This window comes from Aulonocara sp. 'chitande type north' Nkhata Bay, linkage group LG16 (assembly GCF_057382095.1).
Source record: "Aulonocara sp. 'chitande type north' Nkhata Bay isolate Kocher_YH1m ecotype deep benthic linkage group LG16, A_spYH_male_GT1.1, whole genome shotgun sequence".
Taxonomy (NCBI): domain Eukaryota; kingdom Metazoa; phylum Chordata; class Actinopteri; order Cichliformes; family Cichlidae; genus Aulonocara; species Aulonocara sp. 'chitande type north' Nkhata Bay.
Window position 1 is genome coordinate 23806132 of NC_141359.1, and position 20866 is coordinate 23826997.

The window sequence follows — 20866 nt, forward strand, 5'->3', positions numbered from 1 at the left end:
TAAAAAAAACACTGCTTATTAAACTGTTAGTGAGATGTCCACAGAGCCCTGACAGTGTAGCACACTGACAGCTACAGAGCCTCTAGCTGTTCACAGCTTACTATGGGTTTCTTTTAGGTAACATCGCCCCCTTGTGGAATTTATGTAATTTACATGTACATATGAGGATTTCTTGTTTTCATTCAGGAATAGAAACATGTTCTTTGAGCTGGTCAGCAATGGAGAATACAATTGGAATGTGAAGGCACATAGAGACATGTGCAGGTAATCGTGTATGTCTTTGTCTTCCTGATTGAATTTGGTTTTATGTTACATTTTTTGGGATTATTAATGCTTCTTAAAATAAATATGTCTTCGCAGATCCATGATGATGACAGCATGTGATCTCGGTGCTGTCACTAAGCCCTGGGAAATATCACGAAAGGTGACAAAAACAGTGTGAACTCTCATGCTCATATGTAACACAGGCGACATTTGTGTGGATGTATTTCAAATCCATTCACGTGGAGCTGAAATGGCTGAGCAGCAGAAAGATACGCTGCATTCATAATCAAATCATCATTTAAAGCATTTTGAAGCAAAAAAGTTTAACTAGCCGCTGCATATAAATTGTGGTAATCTGCTGCTTTTCTTTGACAGACATAATAACTTGAGGCGTAATTGGCGATTAATCACTTAGTTGACTGAATTAGCACCTTATTGAATTGTCTCTCTTCAGGTGGCTGAGCTGGTGACGAGCGAATTCTTTGAGCAGGGCGACAGAGAAAGACTGGAGCTGAAACTCACGCCCTCTGTGAGTAAACCGAGCCAGCTCTGGTTTTGTGCTTTTTTGCACTTTCTCTCCCCTCTGCTGACCTCTAAGAGCTGATGATGCTGAAGATAGATTTTCGCTGCAGTCGCTGCACATAGTGGCTGTTTAGGAAACACGAGAGCTTGCGTCTCATAGTGTGAGAAAAGCATATGGTCAGCTTGACTGCTCCACTGCCTTGCTGCTGTGCCAAAAAGAAAACTGTGGACAGACTTGCAGTAATTCTTAAAAACAGAAAAAGGAGAGAAGAAAAAGAAAAGAACTGCCCCCGGTTGCATTTAGAGCAAAATGTGACCTTTTTATTCATTAACGCTATTTTGGTGTATCGGGACTTTACAAGAAAATATGTTTCCTTTTTTTTTAATTAGCAAAAGAGCACTGTCTGTTTGACTGAGGGGTTTTTGAGCTTGAATTATGTTGGAAGTCCTTAAAAGGGGAAAACAGACAGCTTTCCACGTACAATTAATGGCTGTTGAGTAATCGAGCCAGGCCACATTGCCTCCTCTCTGAAATAACTAATTCAGTAGCCTCAGGTCTGCTGCTTGTGTCAAACCTTTACCGCTCTGTGTGTGGGTGTTGGAAATTAAATATTAACTTCTAAGTCATATCCCAGTAACTATCTCTGAAGCACAGCCTCGGTGGAGGCTCTTAAATTCCGGCTGCAGGAGAATGAGGCGGAATGGAAAATAAAGTTATAAAGCTGTCTTGAGAGCTGAATGAGAATTTTCTTTTACAAAAGCAAGAACGGCAGCACTTTAGGGACCATGATGCTAACTTGTAACCGTTGTTTGTCTAGTGTGAGCACTGATATAGATGTAAATAAATTCTGTATTTTGTCTTTCAGGCCATTTTTGACCGAAACAGGAAGGATGAGTTGCCAGGGCTTCAGCTAGAATGGATTGATGGAATCTGCTCTCCGCTGTACGAGGTAACGCTTGAAGATCCGCCGCTCTCTGGCCTTCATTGTGTGCCGCTTGTCACACATCCGCCTCTGACATCAGTAGTCACCGTCCTTCGCCCGTTATTGTCCTCCACTGACGCCAGCAATGAAACTGTCACCAACAGCTATTCAACTTTCTATGCAGCAACAGATTTCTCACTGAAAAAGAAACACTTTTTTTTTCTTTTATTGAAAGCTGTGGAACAACTTCAAGGTTGCATCCTGCTCTTTTGAGAATAGCAGTGTGAGTGTGCACTTCCTGGGTGTGAGAAAGCTCAGAGGTAGTCGAGTGCGTGAATGAAGCTGTGATGTAAGTCGGGTTGAAACGTCTCAGTAAGACAGTGTTCTTCGTTGTTCGCCGCACACAAATGAAATTAGCAAGGACTGATGCGTTCGGTTCTTTAAATACCAAAAAATTTCAATAAAAGCAAGCAAGAAAGAAAGAAAATCTCATTTCATTTCTAGATCCCTCATGAGCAAATATTAGGATCAAGCTAATACTGTGTCCTTGCTAGTACAGTGATGCGCGTGTGCATGTGTTTCTGAATGACATCAACAGAGCCTCACTGCCCCTCCCACTGCCAGCAGCGGCGGCTGTGTGGGAGGAAGAAAAAAGGCTGACTTACTGGTGAGATCAGGTCTGTTAAGAGATGAGACGTGCTGGAGTTAAATTCATGAAAGTCAGACAGAAGAGGAGTTGTGAAAGGAGTCGAGGATAAAACAAATCATTCAGTTTTATAGAACCGGGGCCTTTTCCCTCTGCTTTTTCTACTGTGAGACTACACAGCACAACCTCTCTTCCTTTTTACTGTCATATTGCACATATTACTCTTAGTTGTCACGGGAAGAAAACAAACCATAGATCATCCTCGCATCTACTAAATTAACCCAGGATCAGTGTCAAAAGTTCGAGCAGACTAATCTTTGCCAGGCTCTGGTTACGCCATTGTTACTGCCAGGGTAGTGTAGATAAAAAGCATCAAAGCTGTGCGCCGTCTGCGTGGGGGGTTTGTCTTCACACTGGCTCGTGTAAAAAGCTGATGTTTGGAGAATCCAGATATGGAGCTCACGATCACGCTGCTGCCAATTAAACTTGCGACGGGGAGTACAGAGGAAGTTCAGAGGCAGCAGGGTTTTTATCCGTGGGTGGAAGAGATCTCGTTTGTGATCTCGCTGATCTCCTTCTCCTGGTGGTGACTCGCTATTTTCTGGAATATTAATCCCCCCATTATATAACCTTCCCTTCTTCTTACCCCACCATATGACAGTCTCTTCTCTTCTGAGTCTTCCTTAGTGGAATAATGAAGCTGCGCAGACCAGTGAGGATATGCCACAGAGGGTTTTCTGCTGCGTAGAAAGCGGGAACATGTTTTTCCCCAGAAAAGCCCCCTCTCTCAACCTGCAGATGAGACAAATCTCATCAGGTTTTGTAGAAAATGTGAAAATAACTCTGTTATGTAGGCATGTGGTGCATGCAACTGCTTTGAGAAAAAGGATTAAAACTCATTTATATGATAATTCTGTTTCATGTGAATGTTTGTGAGTGATACACATTCACATTCATTCAGATTCATTATCTGAATGATAGGTGGGAAGCACTTAAGCATAGAAAAAGGTGCTGTGTCAATGAATGAATGAGCCATGGTGTATAAGTGCTTTGAGTGCTCAGAGTAGAAAAGCACTAAAAGAACCAGTTGATTTACCAGTTACATCAGTTACATTCATATATGTTTGTACACGTGAAACGTTAATATCTACCTACCTACAGTGGATGCCGCTCCTGTCTTGACAATAGGAAACAGACATAAGGAACACTGCTGTTGTATGACTCCCATATGAATGTTAAAAAAAAACTTGCCTTGTAAGTTGGACATATATTCAATTGTTAAAGTTCAGCATCAAAAAGAGATTATTGAAATAATAACTAATTACACTGGCTGACTGCCCTGGATATCCAGTAGGCAATGTTAGAAAAATAGAGTTCTGTCTTGCAGGTAATTTATTAAACAGTGGGTGACAGCTTTGACCACATTGCCACAAGCAGCTCAGTGCAGAAAAATGACAAAGGCAACTAATCTCAGTCATACATGTGCTTCTAATCTTTAGAAACCAGCCATTTAATGGGCTGCAGCTATGAACCGGCTGTGTGTCGCTGTTATTGTAGTCGGCTACTCCCCCTGTATTGTTTCATTTGTTTGCCCATGTAATGCAGTGGATGAATAATGTGCAGCTTCTCTAGCCCCAGTCTGAGCCTAAAAAATAAATAAGTATATACTATTTCAACTATCTGGATAAAAAAAAAATGTTCCCACTGTTGTGCAAAAACAAAGTACTGCAACTGCTGTAAAGCATTACTCTTAAATAAAAAATGTTATTCTGTATCAAAAAATATTGGCAACAATACATCAATGTGTGCGATTTTGCTTTTTTGCCTTCTGTTGTGTAAATTCACATTTGTTTGGATTATTAAAAAAGGAAAAAAAGTACCAAAAAAAGTTTTTGCTAAAACACAGACTGTATTTAAAAAAAGGTTAAGCCTCGGGTTTTAACCCTCTGAAGCCTGACCTGTTGCTGACATCAGACGGGTGTTTTGCAGCATTTTTTAAACATCTGTAACTCCAAAACCATTTGCTTATTTTAAGAATTCCAACGCTTCCTCAAAGCAGCGACTCTGCGCGTTGCTACGGTTAGTACAGTAATTGCTTGGGAAGAGAGAGTGAGTGAGTAAGTGACGGAGCTCGACAGAAAACAGACACTTTATTGGACATTTGGGTTGTTTTCACTGTTTTTTTAAATTGTCTTATTGAGTTTTGAATGTGGTGCTCTGCCTGGGATTATACTGTAATGACCCTAATATCACAAGCATAGAGTTGCTGCTTTCAGGAACCATTAGAACTTTTTTGATTGACGGGTCAAGAGTTACGGTAGTTTGACGTAAAGGTTTGACCTAATGTGAACTTGTTTTTTTGTAATGCAAAGGGTGACAATTCATTCAGTACATTGGGCTGAGGGGCCCCTGGTGAGCTGTGAAGGTACTGCATGTGTACTGGAGTAATTCAGTTTGACATTCCTCACACGTATGTACAGTTAAATATTTATATAAACGTATTTATTTATATAATAACTTAATTGAAACTGGGAATAGGAGCGGTTATTTTGTGAGATTACTCATTATTATTGCTATTGTATTGAAGTTTGCGTCCCAGTGACTGTGTAACATTAGCATATTATAGCCAATAGCTTGTGTTGTTTATGTGTTTTAAGGAAAACTCTTTAAGGAAATACATCACTTATGCATTTTGCTTAGAGTGGGGGGGGGGGCGTGGGATTTTCTGGTTTTTAAGTGGCCTGCAGTACGCTTGACTTTGGGAGTAGTTGATTTAATAAATTATGCTCCATCCAGCCATTCATTCCTCATGAGGGGGAAATGAAGAGCGGATGGCTAGAGGGTGGAGACTGTCCCAGCTGTCATGGGACATGAGGCAGGGTACACGCTAGACAAGTTGCCAGTCTATATTGCAGAAATTACAGTCCTATTAAGAGGAAAATAAACAAAAAAGCAGAGCCATGCTTTAAGGAATAATGCATCATCACTTCAGCATGCAGTGTTTCTTGTTTCGTCCATAAGATCCATTCCTCTTCAAAAAAACAGACAGACAGACAAACAAATAAAAATACCCCCTATGAGTTTTCTTCTAAGAGTGACTGGGCTCTCCCTTAGAGATAAGGTGAGGAGGTCAGTCATTTGGGAGGGACTCTGAGTCCTGTTGGCAGAAGGCTGCTGACCATGAGGAAGACATGCAGGACAGATTATATCTCTCAGCTGGCTTGGGAATGCCTTGGGAATGCATCCCTCTGGATAGCCTGGAGGAGGCTGGGGAGAGAGATGTTTGGGTTTCTCTTAGCTTAGACTGCTACCCCTGTGACCTGAATCCAGACAAGCGGAAGCAAAATAAGAAGTTTTCCTCAGTCCCGGCTGTATACTACGAAAACTTTTTGGGTGTTTTGGGTTTTTTTTTTTTTGCTTGTGGTGTTTTATCCTTTATTTATTTCTGTCAACCCTTTAACCCTGCAAAAGTAGCATTTCAAAACATTTGTTTTTAAGCAGTATCTTGCCGTTGTAAGCACATGTAGCCAACTGTAAGTGTTAATTCCTTTCCCCCCCTCTTTCTCTTTCTAGACTCTGGTCAAGTTGAATCCCAAACTTCAGCCGATGGTTGACATGATCAAAGCTAACAGGGCCAAATGGGAGGAACTGAACAGGAAGAGACAACGTGGCCAGAGTGTTTCTGCACCCGCGAGCCCCTGCAGTGGTGACAGCACAGAAGCCAGTGGCTGCACTGTGGCCAAAACTGGCAGCACACTCTGCTGCAGTGGCAGTGCTGACGGATCACCATCTAAAGCAGCTAGTTAGCTTCTGCTGCCGAGCTTCTGAGCTGATTTCCTAGGCTTATTTCCTCCAAAATGCAGTTTGCAAAGGAGGAAGTGCAGTGCATGCAGAGATTCATGGGCTCTGCTCCTGTTCGCTTTATGCTACTAGGGATGAGCTTCAGACTTGAGTGTGGCGCTATCATAGAGGTTTTTCTGCTGCCTTCAGATTCCCTGTGCTGAAGGGTGACAGAACTGTGTTTGGCAAGCTTGTCAGAGCAACTACAAATCAGCCGATGACGCCACGTCAGAAAGGAAACTCAAACCACTGTGTCAACATGTCAGCCAGTGAGCTAACACCAACAATTCCACGGCAGTGTACAGATTTTCAGCACAGTCGTGGAGAATATAGGGGAGGAATATTTGTCTCTGCTGTGGTTTGTTTTGCTTTTGGCACCCTCTTGTTGGTCATTCTTTTTGTCCAGGGTAACAGATTATTATTATTATTATTTGTAAATCTGTAAATAGGCTACTGAGTTATTGAAAAGAGTAAGGATTGTAATGTGGCTGTAGACTTTCTGAAGGCCAACGGGGTGCAGGAACAACAAGGACCTGTGACAGTGCTTGCAATGCAAATTGAATTCCCACTCCCTCTTTTCCTGTGCCTTGTTTTAGGATCCTAATGAAACATGCATGGCCTCCGTGCTGAGGTTCTTAGATAGTGTGTCAAACCACGCTGTATTTTTTTTTGCCATAATTTGTAAAAACCAGTGACTGCAATTAACATCTTGACCCCCATAAACTTAAATATATATTTGCCTAGTTTTATAAATGCAGGGCCTGACTTATCACATACAAACTTACATACGCGCACACACACACAAACGTGCCTTGATGAAGCTGTTCTGATATTATATTAACTTCTGCAGGAAAAATCTTAACATCTACTAATTTAACACTCGCAGCTGTTACCTAAAAATAAAATATTCTTTAATATCAAAAGCCATTGTTGGACATTTGAAGAGCTGCCCTTTTTTGCTTATAGCCAATCAGTTTGAAAGGAAGATCCTTACCACTCTTGTGGTTATCTGTTGAACAGGCAGGTGATCAGAGCTTAGATAGCATAGAGACTGCAAACACGTGGAAGCAGATAGCATTGCTGTTTCTCATTGTTTATTGTCTAGCAGTTAAGGGTATTTCCTAAAATGTAAAACGTTTCAATCTAATTTCTGGCCTTTTCTAAACTTCACAAATGCTACCAGCTGTATACTGCATTTTATTTAAAAAAATTCCTGAGACAATGACATATCACTTGTAGTCACAAACTTTTGTTTCAATTAGAGCCCAGTCATTAATATATTGTTGGGACTTAAATGAGAAAGTAAAAACTTTCAGTACCTATATATTGGGTGATATTCTTTGAAGATATTGAAACATAATATGTTAGTTAAATGTCAGTTATATATTCATTTTTAACATCACTAAATATTTCATAAAATAGCAAGAAACTTACTATCACGACCCCACTTGACTCCACGGTTAGACTCTATATAAAGGATGGACAGAGCCTTCGTTAAGCCACCCTTCAGTTAGTAAACTAATGTGCGACTTAAGTCTTAAACGTATTGTTTTAGTGAAATGAAGAAGAAGAAGATCTGACTTTGAAACTGAGAGACACCACACAGTCATCGGCTAACAACATGTGACTCACTTACTTTCAAATTCTAATGATAATTTTAATTAAAATACTAAAATAATCAGGGAAGTATATGCTGAGCTTAAAGAGCAAGGGAGCCCAGGGCATTTTTCCTGTAAATATATATACAACTGCAGCTCTTTTGACAGTCAGTGCTGCCCCCTGCTGGTTATTTAAAGAACTTCCACATTGGCTTCCCCATCTATCTTTTATATACAGTCTATACCCAGCTGAGATGTATACTCTTGTGCTCCTGCACAGTCCTGAGAGCTTTGGAGTTGGAGCCACCCTATGGACAAACTATGTGATGACGCCATTTCTAAATTAGGCTTTAAATTGGACATTATTTAAATTATCAAACAATTATAATAAGTGTTATTTTGGGGTGGGGGTTTGCCTTATGAATTGTGTTGTAGCTTTTGTTAATTGGAGTTTTACAACGTGACTGTGCACATTGTGTGGCATGGATCTGTGTGCTCTGTATTTTAGTTGAAGAGCTAAACTGAAGTCAGCCAGATTGTTTGTTTTTTCTTTGTTTGTTTGTTTTGTTCTTTTTAAAGAAATCGCATGTCTTTATGCAGTATTAAATTCAACCACTTGCTAAGGATGTAGCAAATAAGTGAGCCAAGAAATACCTCGTACTTTCATCAGTAAACATTTGATCTCATGGGAAATGCATGACTTAAATTCTATTGCATCATGTTATGTGATTTACGTATGAATATCACTGTTCTATTTTCCAATTAGGTCTCCGTGCAGGGCCAACTTCTACTCATTTTTTCCCGCAGTGTAACGTGCTTTTTGTGTTTCTACTTTCTCCCAGTTTGGACTCTGGATTTATTCACGGCAGGCTAAACTGAAAGAAAACTAAGGCATGGAAAGGCAAATGAGCGATGTTTCTGTTGAGAGTTTAAATAAAAACTGCTGCTACACGTGCTCTGGTTTGCTCTGACTCTGATTGTGGTGATCCATTTTGAAGCTGCGCTGCTGTCAAGTATGCATTTTATTTTATGCATTTATTTAAAAACAAACAAACAGTAAAACGCTGCTTCTATGTAAATTATTACCTGTTACTACATACAAGGCTCACAAACTATATTTCATTGTTAGATAGCCGTTTTAATAATCAATAATTCAACGAGATTTTAACTGACCTTTAATTTTAATGGTGCATTTTTACAGTTCTGTGCCAAAGCCATGTCTCATTTCTTTATATTTCTTCCAAGGAGTCAGAATTTCCTGTAACTTCTTAAAGTAGTCTTGAGCAGTAGTTTTCCAGATTTTTTGAAGGTCTTTCAAAGCTTTTCTTTGGAGACTGGCTGCTTTTTCACACATTTTCAGTCCAGTTTTTATACCTGACTGTATGTTTTTTTTGTTTGCAAAACCAAAAACCACTTAAATCTGACCTATGAATCATCTAAGTGTAAAAGAAGCACCTAACTCGAGGGATGAACAAGTGTTGTGTCTACAGATAGCAGACAACTTAGCAAAGAACTCATTTTAAATTGTATCTTTAGGCACAAAAACACATAATTTGCTCCCACTTCTTTAGTAAATCTAAAAAAAATGTCAACGATAACAGTCTGACAGACACAACACTGTATTTTTGCCTCAACAAGGTGATTCTCAAAGAGCTATTAGCTGAAAAGTTTGCATATCTCAGCATGGTGTGGAGTGTGCCCTTAAAAAAAAACAAGTGGAGGACAAAAGAGGAAATGACAGGCCTTAAAAAACATCTACAGAAAATGAACAGTGTCTGAAAGTCATATCCTTAAGAAATACAAAGAAATCATGACCTGAAACATGATCTGTATCTGGCCCATTAGTTGAGCTTTAATGTTGATTAAAGCATCAACAGAAATGGTGTAAATGGAAAGGTGGGAGTCTCTGTCATGGTTTGTGGCTTTATTTCAGCCAGTGACCTTGGCATCTTTTGATGAAATTATGAACACACACAAAAAAAGGTTTTGATCCATTATGCAATAACATCAGAAAAGCATCTGATTGGCCTGTATTGATAGATGCTCACTCGTACAGATACTGTTGATACTGTTTATCTGGATGCTGCATTTTCAGATGAAAACGCAGAGACTTGGATGGTTGATCAAAAGTTTCTCCCACTGAAAACGCAATGTCCAGATAAACAGAATCAACTTTCTGGAGCTTCTGATGGGCAGTGGCGTCATTTTTCAGTTTGACAACAATCCCAAAGACTCTTCCAATACCTAGATAGAAAAACACTATCAGTGGTAGTCTAAAAAGCTTGGAAAGAAAAAAGCGTCTGGACTTCTTTATGTTGCTTGAAGACGTTACTGAATATTGACTTTCAAAAGAATTCAAGAAAACAAGAGGCAGCCCAAGACTTTTGCACAGTACCAAATAGTCCATCAGAGATGCTTATTAAAATTTTCCTCACCATGGACACTGTCTCCCGTTTTACATCTGATTTCTTCAGTGCAGTACTGACCTCATGTGGACAAATGCATCCTTGCACACAAACTGTATCTCTCAATGAAATTCAGTAGATAGGGCGTTTCATTGAGAAATCTTTGAATTTGTAAAGAGTGGAAATTGCACAACAAACATTAGACTGGTCAGGTTACAAAGATGTAAAGATATTAGTGAAAAGATAGTAATTACCTGCAAAATATATCAATCTAATCATATCGGGAAATATGACCGTCAGTCCTAAATTTAATTATGGATCCCTTGTGTCTTTTATCTGATATATCTATTCACACATAATTCTGAGCATTAGACTGTTAGACTGTGAAAGCTGCAGCGCATTTCACAGTTCAAGTCTGAGCTCGATTGCTGTTGATCTTGGTGGTGCTGACGTCAGCCAGCAGTGTGTGTGGGTGGCTGTGTGGGTGAAGATGACTCCCAAATGAGCCTGTGCGTAGAAAAAAAATAATAAAAAAATAAAAGCCTGCCAGGAAGCAAAAGACAGGCTCTGTTAAGCTCTGCTGTTTTACCTTGAGCTCCGCATGGTGCAGGTAAAGGCTGAGCAAACAAAAAAAAGCTGCTCTCAGGCTCTCGTTGACCTTCCTAACAGCCTGACAGTATAAATAAAGACAAGAACTGAAGGGCTAAATTTAAGATGATGTATGAGGAAAAAGTTTTCTGCTCTCGCAACAATGTGGAGTGCATACAAAAAGCCAAAGAAAATAATAAAGAATTCACAACTGGGAAGTTTTACTTTAATTTATTGCACAAACAGCATTGACAAAACATACTTAGAAGTTACTATGTTGTTAAGAGAAGTGGAAAAATTGACCAAAAAGGGTACAGCCATAACATTCAAAAACAAGCTCTCGCATATTTTTGACACAAGAGGGTAGAAGGTCAGATAAGAGTTTGGGGGCGGGGTCCTGAACAAATCTTTTTACTTTTGGGGGATTTCTTTTGACCTTAAAGCACACAGGGATCCTGGAAAACATGACACATAGTTAACAATGGAAAGGTAGACCTTACTTCAACATGAGAGCAAAAAGTCCAGTATCAAAATGTAGTACATTACAGGGTCCGATCCAAAAAACCTTTCATACAATACACTATTCAACTGTTTGACGAGCTGAAGAATTTTGGGGTGAACACAAATGATCCAACTACATGGCAGGAAGAAAAAAAAAAGTGAAACATGGACTTGTGTTTTAATACAAAGTTTTAGCAGGTGTAACAGTCACACATATTTACATTTTAGAGCTCTTCAGATGGTTATCTTTGCATATGCTAATTAAAAAATACAGTTTAACTTTGCAGTAAGTTGCCATAACATTAAACACATGTACAGTATGCTCGCATGATCTGATGAGTTGAGTCTTTGGTACAACGTGAGCACCAGAATCCAGAGGCCCTACACTGCAAACGTGGTCATAATGGAAATGGCTTTTTCCCCTCCCCCCACTCTCTCAACAAACCATGCAAGGTTGATGCCTTCAGTGCAAACGCTAAACACACTGGGAATCATCAGTCTTTATCCTCATACTGTTTATCTAAGGGTGGGGAAATTTTGGTTGTGCAGAACAAAGACTCGAGGGGACCCATTATGTTTTTTCATCATTTTCTATTATGGTTTTATTATTGTAGTTAATGTTGCCATAACATCAACCCCACCCACCTGCTGCTGAACACTACTGTTTGTGACTGGCAGCCAATTAGAAGAGAGCTAGCTGAGATGAGATACGCAAAGGTCCAGCAGAAGATAAATAACGATTATTGTGACCTGTGAATCGTGCCAAGCTACTCGAGCAGAGTCCAAGAATAGAAAGGTGGGGCTAGATATGAACATAATAGGTCCCATTTAACTCGAAAAAGTTCATCACCAGTGGTACACACACACACACGCATACACAAGAAACAAGTCTCTTGGCAATTGGTCAGTACAACAGAAGGCAGGAGGGCATGAAAAGATGAACAGAAGACACTGATGACCTTCACAAAGGGACTTCAATGTACACACGTGTAGTAGAAGGGTAGGCAGACAAAAGCTTTAGAAAGGCACAGAGCTTCAGAAAGCGCATTGAGCTGAAAGTTACCACTAAAGAAATGCCAATCACTCAATTGCATACTCATATACACACACACACACACACACACACACACACACACACACACACACACACACACACACAAGACAGGATCATGTAGACAAATTGTTTCTGCTAATGTTGGCAAGGATTTTTAGCAGTTTAACAAAAGAAAATGTGATGAAAAATGAAGGTTTTTGTTGCATCACAGTTGTGGCTTAGGAGGATGAGACCGTGACACGAGTAAAAATGAGCTTCAACATGGACGACAATGATTGTTACAGCAGATTAAGTGCAATACAAAGTCAAAGCAAGAAAAAGCCTGGGTGAATCGTTAAATGGCACCGGATGACACTTTTGATGTAGATGACAAAGATCTGTGTCCGTTTTGAAATCACATTTAGTATCTATTAATCAAAAATGCACAAGATGCTTTCAGAAAACAAAACAAAAAGGTTAGCTAAAGATGGACAGAATTATTTAATTAGAGGAGGTTTCTGTTGCCGAAGATGTTATTTGGGTCCACGTAGTCCTTGACAGACCTGAGCATCCCCATGCCGACGCTGGAGATGGTCTCTCTCATCCACTCCTTCCGAAGTTTCCCCACTGAATGACAGAGGAGAGAAATAAATAAAAAAACCAAGGAAGACGACTGAGGGGGAGAAATAGAGGAATCGGCACGGCTGATTGCTCAGCAGGCTGCTGGGAGCCAATCAATCTTGTGAGAGTGAGTGAATAAACAGAGGGTGATAAATGCTTTTATTCAGAGAGGAGAAATGTTTTGCATGGCATGATTTATGGAGCTCAGCAGACTATCAAACTCATTAGGCTCTGTGTGTTCCCAGAGGAGGGGCCGGCTGGCGGCTGGAGCGGGCCGTCCCCGGCTCCCTCACTTTTTGAGCCACCGCTCCCCTCCAATCCCCCCCCTGTCCAGAGTCACAGGAGCGTTTTCTGTCTCATTGTGCCAACGGCCGCACTCCTCCAGCTGACCCGCGAGGGTTTTGTGCTCCGTTGTCCCGAACGTCACTCTATGCCCCAACACTGGCCCGATCATCATTAGGGTGCCACAGCCAGCCGTGGAGCACCAACACAATGGCACTCTGTCAGCGGGAGTTTGGCTTTCAGCCGCTCCTCGCGGCCTCTCATCATCGTCGTCCAAACCCCCCAACCTGAGGAGTGAGACTGCCTTCGGCATGAAGCCCAGTGAGAGCGCCCATTACTTTACCAGCTGTCCAGTTCGACATTCTCCAAAGCATTTGGACCTGACAGGGTCCCGCAGAGTGGAGCCGGCAACTTTTCAAACAGAAGAATTTAACAGCAAATGTAACCAAATTAAAGCACTAATTTATATTTTTGTATTTGGCAATAAGAGGAGGAAAAGAGTTGTGCTACTGGGGACTAACTCACATATCTATATTATTGCTAATATATATTGTAATATATCTATATCACTAAAGCACTTCTGGATGGATGCAAACTGCATTTCGTTGCCCTGTACCTGTGCATGTGCAATGACAATAAAGTTGAATTCTATTCTAATTCTATTCTATTCTAACAACACTGACTTACTCAACTGGTCAGTAGACCCAAGAAACCCCAAATATGTAGATTTAGGTTCATGTCAAATGTTTTTCGGCACAGTCACGAAAATTGATCTAATTTCAAGTTTAACGTTGCCTTTTATGGCCTAACCAAGTACTTAAATAATAAATGATACATGAGAAGCTTTCACCTTCTCTCTGTTTTCTATCAGTGCAACTTTTTGGGGGGATAATGTGGGATTTGGGAAGCTGACAGGAAACTTTCACATTTTTCAGTGTAAAACACTGAAAAATGTGAGATAATAGCAGTGAGAATGATCATTTCGGTCACTGTTTTAGCTTTAATCCCTGCAAAATCAGTTCAAAAAGAGCAAGTAGTCATTATCAGAGTGTGATACTAATAACTAAAAATCCGGGAAAGGAAAGCTGCTTCATTCTTGGAAAAAGTCGTCTTTTAATAACAGTCCAGCAAAGAGGAAGTAAGTAAATTTTAACTTTTGACGTCGTGTCACTTTAAAAGAAATACTCGATATCTACAACCCACCCACGCAAAAAAAAGATAGACTTGAGAACAGAGCAGCTCAGAACAGGTGCTGCTCTCTGTGTAAACATGTGAAACCAGCAGTGTAATCAGTTTAGATAAGATTATAAAGGCCAAAAGGAAAAAAAACGAAATGAAAAACCCCAAAAAAAACCCCCAAAAACGTGTCTTCACATGCCTTCCTTTCCCAATCCACACGATTCTCTCCAGCCTCTACCCCCCCCGTGCTCCCAGGGCAAGATGAGAAAAAGGGGCCACCCTGACATGTTACAACGCTATGTTATCAGAGTTTGGCCAGGAAACCCAGATGGGGATAAGCCATGAGGCTAGTGAGGCCCGTCTCCTGACAAAACAGGACAGACAGCGGGGTCACTGGGGACTCTGATACCACACAAACCTCCAGATGGGGACAAGGGGACCAATCAGCTGCTACCCAATAACTAAGAAAGTACCAAGCTCTCTACCACCACCACCTCCTCCCCACTTCTTTCCCCTCGTTCCACCTCCATCCCACCCTCCTCTCAGGAATAGGAGAGAAAACAGAAGGTGCTGGGACTGCATCATTGCCTCCATCACTGTGATAATTTACACATCTATCTTGTCATATTCTCTCTTTTTTGCTTGCTATTGCAATCAATCTCACCAGGCTTGGTGTGTGCAGCTGAGACATGCAAAGAAGTGCAGGTAGCTATTTTAGAAAATCCCCCCCCTCCTTCTCAAAAATCAAACAACTGACATTTCTCCCATGTGGAAAAGCCCGGGGAAGTTCAGGGCGAATGGCAAACGCGGAACTTCACCAAATCAGGTCATTCTTTTTACCTCCTGAGAGCAGTGACCTGAGTGGAAGTGCAGTGTGGGGAGCAGGTGAGAGAGAATCTCCGCAAAAAAAAGAAAAGAAAAAGAAAGCCGCAAGGTGAGGTGAAGACGCTGGGCACCCTCGAATGGCCTTCATTTGGAGAAGAAGAGAGAAGCTGGGTTGAGGCTCATCCGCTTCCACACCCCGCTCTCGCTCTCCTGGGGTTTCTCTAACAAATGGGGGTCAGGACATGACAGACAGGGTAAGGCAGTGGCCATGCATTCCTCTGATATGACCAAGCTGGAGTATTGGTTGAGGAGTTGCGGTGCAGGGTTGATAGATGGATGATTCTCCTGGTGATGGATGTTCCGACAACTCTTCACTGCTGCGACACTGGTGACCTAGTTAAAGAGGACATTTCTCCTGGTGTTCTGTCTTTAAGCACTGGCCAATATTTAAACATTTAACATGTTTGTTTTGGGGTTTTTTAAAGCCAGTTTGTTAAAACTGACTCCTTTTTCATGAAAAATGGTTTTCCCCTGGACAGCAGCTGACACACAGTGCTGTTAGGTGAGTATTACGTCCTGTAGTGAAAGGGGTCGAAGCGCTCTGCATGCAGAGATTCCCTTTCGTATGCCCACGCAGCACCGTGCTGACCTGCTGTAAATACAGGGCCACAAAAATGTATATTTTCTCCACTGGCCTCCCACCTCACCATCCTTGACTACATCTGTTTTGTTTGATACACAAAACCCAGGGAAACTAGCTCCATTTGTCAAGCGCTGATTGTGGGCAGACAAACCGTCCTGTCTGCACCCAGATAGCGAGCCCCGCTGTTATTAATCACAATTACAGAATGGGCCTCGCACACGGTAGCTGCATCAATATCCCACCCCCCTCTCCCCAGCGTCACCTCCCCGTGCCGCTCGGGGTGGCCGGGCCACCGTTTGGAGGTCAGTGTACAGCCGGCGATAACGGCGGCATCATTTACCCCGGCCCGCTGCCTCCTTTTTATTAGCAATCTTTTAATTTTGAACCCGTCCCCGCCTTCAGGAAAAATTGTGATTTAATATCGCAGCTGATTCACTACATACTGTTTTTGACAGGTGTGATGAATAGCCTCAAGTGATGTATGAAAACAGCGAGGCGGATGGCAATATAGATAAGGCAGCCGTTTCGGTTAGCCCTGATGGGGCCAGGAGAGTTGTTTCGCCGCCCTCCCCTGCTCACGTTTCATTTGGTCACTGCTGAAATGAACAAATAGCCGAGTCAGAGTCATTCATCTGAGCTGTGGGAACAGATTTTGGAAATGTGAAGGAAGCGATGAAAGATCCACGACCAAATGCACATTTACAGCACGACTGGCTGCCAGCGTGGAAGAGCACGCCGGGTAGGCTCGCCATGCTGTCATCGCAATTCAGTACAAAACTGAATCTCCAAATATAACATCACTGTGCTTTTTTGGTGATTTATATGCACTTGCTTTCTGCAGTTTGTGAAAACAGGCTCTACATTTTAAGCACAAAATTCTCAGCTCTGGGTACCTCCATGGTGATGTGACAAGCTCCCTCCATTGGCAAGGATCTCCTCTCTAGCTGCATGCTGTGAAGAGGGGAAAAAAACAAAACAACACTCAGTTTATACATTATATAATGTTATATTCTGACATCTGTTCTGATGGGTGTTGGCGTTTCAACATGTTATCACATCAGATGCAATTTGCTCTAATTTTATTTAACAGTTTTTGGCATAATGTGCAGAAAAATAAAACTGGATCTACCTCCACTTGTTCATACACATGCACTGGATCACTGAGTCCTCTGTAGTTGAAGGCAAAGTAAAAGTAGACACAGGCACCGGCATCATACGTCTGAGTCACCCTGCACGAAAAAGAAACACGTTCAAACGAGCGGAAAAAACCTTAATCTTTCTCTTTCCACCGTCTCTCAGAAAATCCAATTTACATGCATGTGAAGGAGGAGTTTTTTGACAAGTTGCTCCATTTTACATACAATAAATGATTCTTTTCTATTGGAATCGGAAGACAAAGTGCAGTGGGAGGTTTGGTTTTCCCCAGCGAACCTCTGACCTCAATTCCATTCATGGTTAGCAGAAAGCGGAGGCAGCGTGGAAGCACTATCGCCTTTAATAACACAACATTATCACATAATAAATGGCGATCAAATCCTTTTACTGAATCATCTGAGCCACATTTACTCCTCAGGTATGATGCAGGCAGGGTGATTCAACTGACATCATAATATTTGTGTTTTCCCCACACCACTAAATGCAGCTTACGCTCAGGTTTTCGAACATATTGTGTAACAACCTTTGTGTTGAGAATATAATGCTGCTTTTCCCGTTTACATGTTCTCTCTCTGGCCTTGCTCCCTCTGGAGGAGCAGGGTGCTGGGCCCTTGTTCATTTGACATGGCCCATCACCTGGCACACTCACTGTTCTGGAGGTTAAATGGACAAATCAATCATGTGACAGACTGCAGCCGGGAAATGAATGGCTGTAGCATAATCAGGCTGAGGCCTAATCTGTCCGCAATCTGTGAGCAGCAGCCTGGTGCTCCTCAACCAGCTCGCCGTCTGTCTATCACAACGTCCGACCGCATTGTCTCCGTGGCTCTTGCAAACTCAACAGGGGTCACACTTGGTATGCACCTCAGTACTTCCAAGGTTATAACTGAAATGTATCTTTAGGATTGAATGCCATTTGCTGTCAAACAATAAAAGTTAGCAACTGATAGTCATTCTATTTTTTCTTTGCTTTTCATTTGTTTCTAATTTGGACCGACTTCTTCAAAATATTTCATTTGGGGAATGCTCTTGATTATTTGTGTATAGATGTCATTTAAAGGATTGATGTGATGATATTTTATCACAGCATGATGTTTATTATTTTTTTCAGAAGCATTTATATTTGTAAAATTTAAACAATTCAAAAACTGTTACAAACTGTGACAAACAACTACATCTTATTCCTCAGTTTAAAATAGCATCCAACAAGAAAACCATTTAATCCTTGAGTATCATTTGCTAAAAACTACACTGCCCTGCTTGTTTAATAAGTTACCTGAGCTCGTTACATATGTGTGACCTGATTGAGTGTGTCATATTTTTAATAGCCTTTGGACAAATTAGAACACACAGTGCATTGTTGTGTTCTTTTCATGGGAAGAACAATATGAAATCTATACTGTAGGTGTCGTTTCTGCACTAGTGTTAAACATTAAAATATGGTGAGGAGACTGGCAGAGCGCTTGTACAGGCTCAGTCTTTTGGAAACTGTTTTTAAATATTACCTGCATGTGGATAATGGTGGAAACTGAACTCCTTTGTCTTTACACTCTCGCACAATGCGCGCTTTTACATTTCTGCAAATGTCCAAAACCCTAAAAAAAAGAAAGAAAGAAAAGACAAGAAAATTAATAGGAGTTTAAGCTGATATTTGTGTGTTTAAAACATGACAACAATGTGTATTTAAAACCAAGCACTGCAAAAATATAAATAATAAAAGAAAGACAGACCAAAAACATTAAAGAAAGGCAAGAGACCAGGCAGGAGGTAGAGACCAGACTGACTAACATGAAGACCATTGTGGGAGAGATTCCCACTGGTGTGGAAATGGCCGCCAGTCCTAAGCATCTGCAGTCGTGCGTGGAGTGTGGAGGATGGGGAGGAGGCTGGGTAATGAGCCAGGCACATATGCTCGCCTCACTGCCTGATCTCTTGGTCTCTCCCCATCAGGCATGTTACACAACAAGGAGCCTGCATGTGCTCCTGTTTGTTGTGTGAGAAAGCAGGACAATGAAAACATGTAGAAAATGCAGATCACAGTACATGGGTGTGAGATGAGCCTGTGACTCATAGTACATGGTACACATACAGAGGACACTCACACACCTCTCCCCTCTATGTATGTGTGTGGGTGTGTGAGTATGTCAGTAGTGGTACGTTTGTATGCTGAGGAGGAAAAGCTCCACCAACGCAGGGTCATTTAATGAGGGGAGAAGGCAGGCATGAAGGTGAATGTGAAAGACAGAGGCAAGGAGAAATAAACGAAAGGAAGGGAAAAACAGGATTAGGACGCTCAGGGCAGACTCTGCAGGAGGCGAGTGAATCAATGTATTTACCTGTCCCAAGGCACAGAGGTTTCAAAGGACTCGCCAATCACATAGTAGTCCATTCCCAAGTCCTGGTTGGAATGAAATGCACATATATAAGCAGGCTTATATGTTAATGTGATTCAGCACATTTTATGAGAACTGTGGTAACCCTGTAAATCAAGCGTATGCAGAAATCCTCCAAGCTTGTGATCTTATTTTGAAACCACAGCTTCTTATTTTTATGAGCTGGGTGACATTCGATTGATTTTTTTTTTTTTAAAGGCAATGCACAACTTTCTTTTTTAAAGGAAAAAAAGAGAAATGAAAGCAGCTTCTCTTCTCTGTACCGATAAAACAAAGACATTATCTTGGGCTTTTTTGTGATGTTTTACCACCGGCTTACATTCAACAGAACAAACCACTATCATAAAACTAGAATATAAAGAATGACTACATAAATAACTAGTAGTACTAGTAGACATCTCAACGAGACATTTTCAGACCTGTATTGCAAAAAGGCATTTTTGAATAGAAGCTGTTGCTTTATTGAAAAGGGCTTTAAATTCTGGATGCCCTTTCCGATGCAACCCCAAAAGGGTTTGTGGCTCCTCCTGGGATTGAAATCGGGATTATTGCTTGTTGGGCGAATGTGTAAACATCTACAATATGGAGCCACTGAGGAAGGACTTTTGACAACTGAGATAAAAAAAAACAAAAAACTAAAAAGCAGAAAGCTGTTGATGACCTGCTTAAGTATATTTAAACACCCTGCTTGTTGATGATTATCAGAAAGGTTTCTAACAGGGATGACCTGAGTCAACTTTCTATTGTCATTCTGTCTGCATTTACTGTGCTCTTCTACTGCTGTTCAATGCCTTGACAACAACTGTGACCAGATCAAATCAAAGCCCTCCCGAGGTCATATTCCGCTGCTTTCATTGCTGCTCGCTATCCTCTCTGCTGTCAAATTGCAATCTCCCTGCCTGCCCCACCTGCCCATCAGCTCAGGCAGGGAAAAAGCCAGAGAAGTGACCCACCCGGAGGTAAGCGATGACAAAGGTCAACATGTAGCCCCTCTGCCCATTGTCCTCTCCAGCTGCCAGGCCCCTGCGAGGAGACATCAGGGTTAATATTTAACAGATCTTTTCTTCAGCTTTGTTGCTCCGGCTGCTCCCTCTCACAACCGCTGTCTTGGAGGCTGTCAGTGCAACAATGTACAGATCAATGGCGCTATGCTCCTTGCATCGCCATAGGTCAGCCACACATCTATCACCTGCGGTGGGTAATCACATTTTCATCTACCATCCAAACTAATCAGGCCAAGCTCATTAGAAAATCACTATATTGATTTTCACCCTTCTTCCTGTTTCCCATCACTGCAGGAAACGTTCCTCACCACACCTAAGCAATCCATCACCGGCACTTGAGCTGATGGGTGATGGCCATTTAATGAAAATAATGCAATTATTAAGACTATGTTGCATCTGACAGGTTTTGGCTGGTATGGCTTAACCCCTTTCTATCACAAAACC

The 20866-nt window shown here is 41.4% G+C and overlaps 2 protein-coding genes across 2 annotated transcripts in view; one reads left to right on the plus strand and one right to left on the minus strand.

Moving 5' to 3' along the window:
• The window catches only part of pde11a (phosphodiesterase 11a), a 54573-nt gene extending 45836 nt beyond the window's left edge, over nt 1–8737 (plus strand). The window contains exons 16-20 of the mRNA XM_086266021.1: nt 187–264; nt 361–424; nt 719–793; nt 1653–1736; nt 5929–8737. Of these exons, the coding sequence (XP_086122147.1) occupies nt 187–264; nt 361–424; nt 719–793; nt 1653–1736; nt 5929–6162 (535 nt within the window). The 3' untranslated portion in view covers nt 6163–8737. The remainder of the gene's footprint in view (nt 1–186; nt 265–360; nt 425–718; nt 794–1652; nt 1737–5928) is intronic.
• Nucleotides 8738–11001: 2264 nt separating this feature from the next.
• Nucleotides 11002–20866, minus strand: part of agps (alkylglycerone phosphate synthase) — a 28802-nt gene continuing 18937 nt past the window's right edge. Inside the window, exons 15-20 of the mRNA XM_086266401.1 lie at nt 20372–20441; nt 19362–19423; nt 18531–18620; nt 17000–17099; nt 16764–16821; nt 11002–12947 (exon numbers count right to left, since the gene is read on the minus strand). Coding sequence (XP_086122527.1) covers nt 12826–12947; nt 16764–16821; nt 17000–17099; nt 18531–18620; nt 19362–19423; nt 20372–20441 — 502 coding nt within the window. The 3' untranslated portion in view covers nt 11002–12825. The remainder of the gene's footprint in view (nt 12948–16763; nt 16822–16999; nt 17100–18530; nt 18621–19361; nt 19424–20371; nt 20442–20866) is intronic.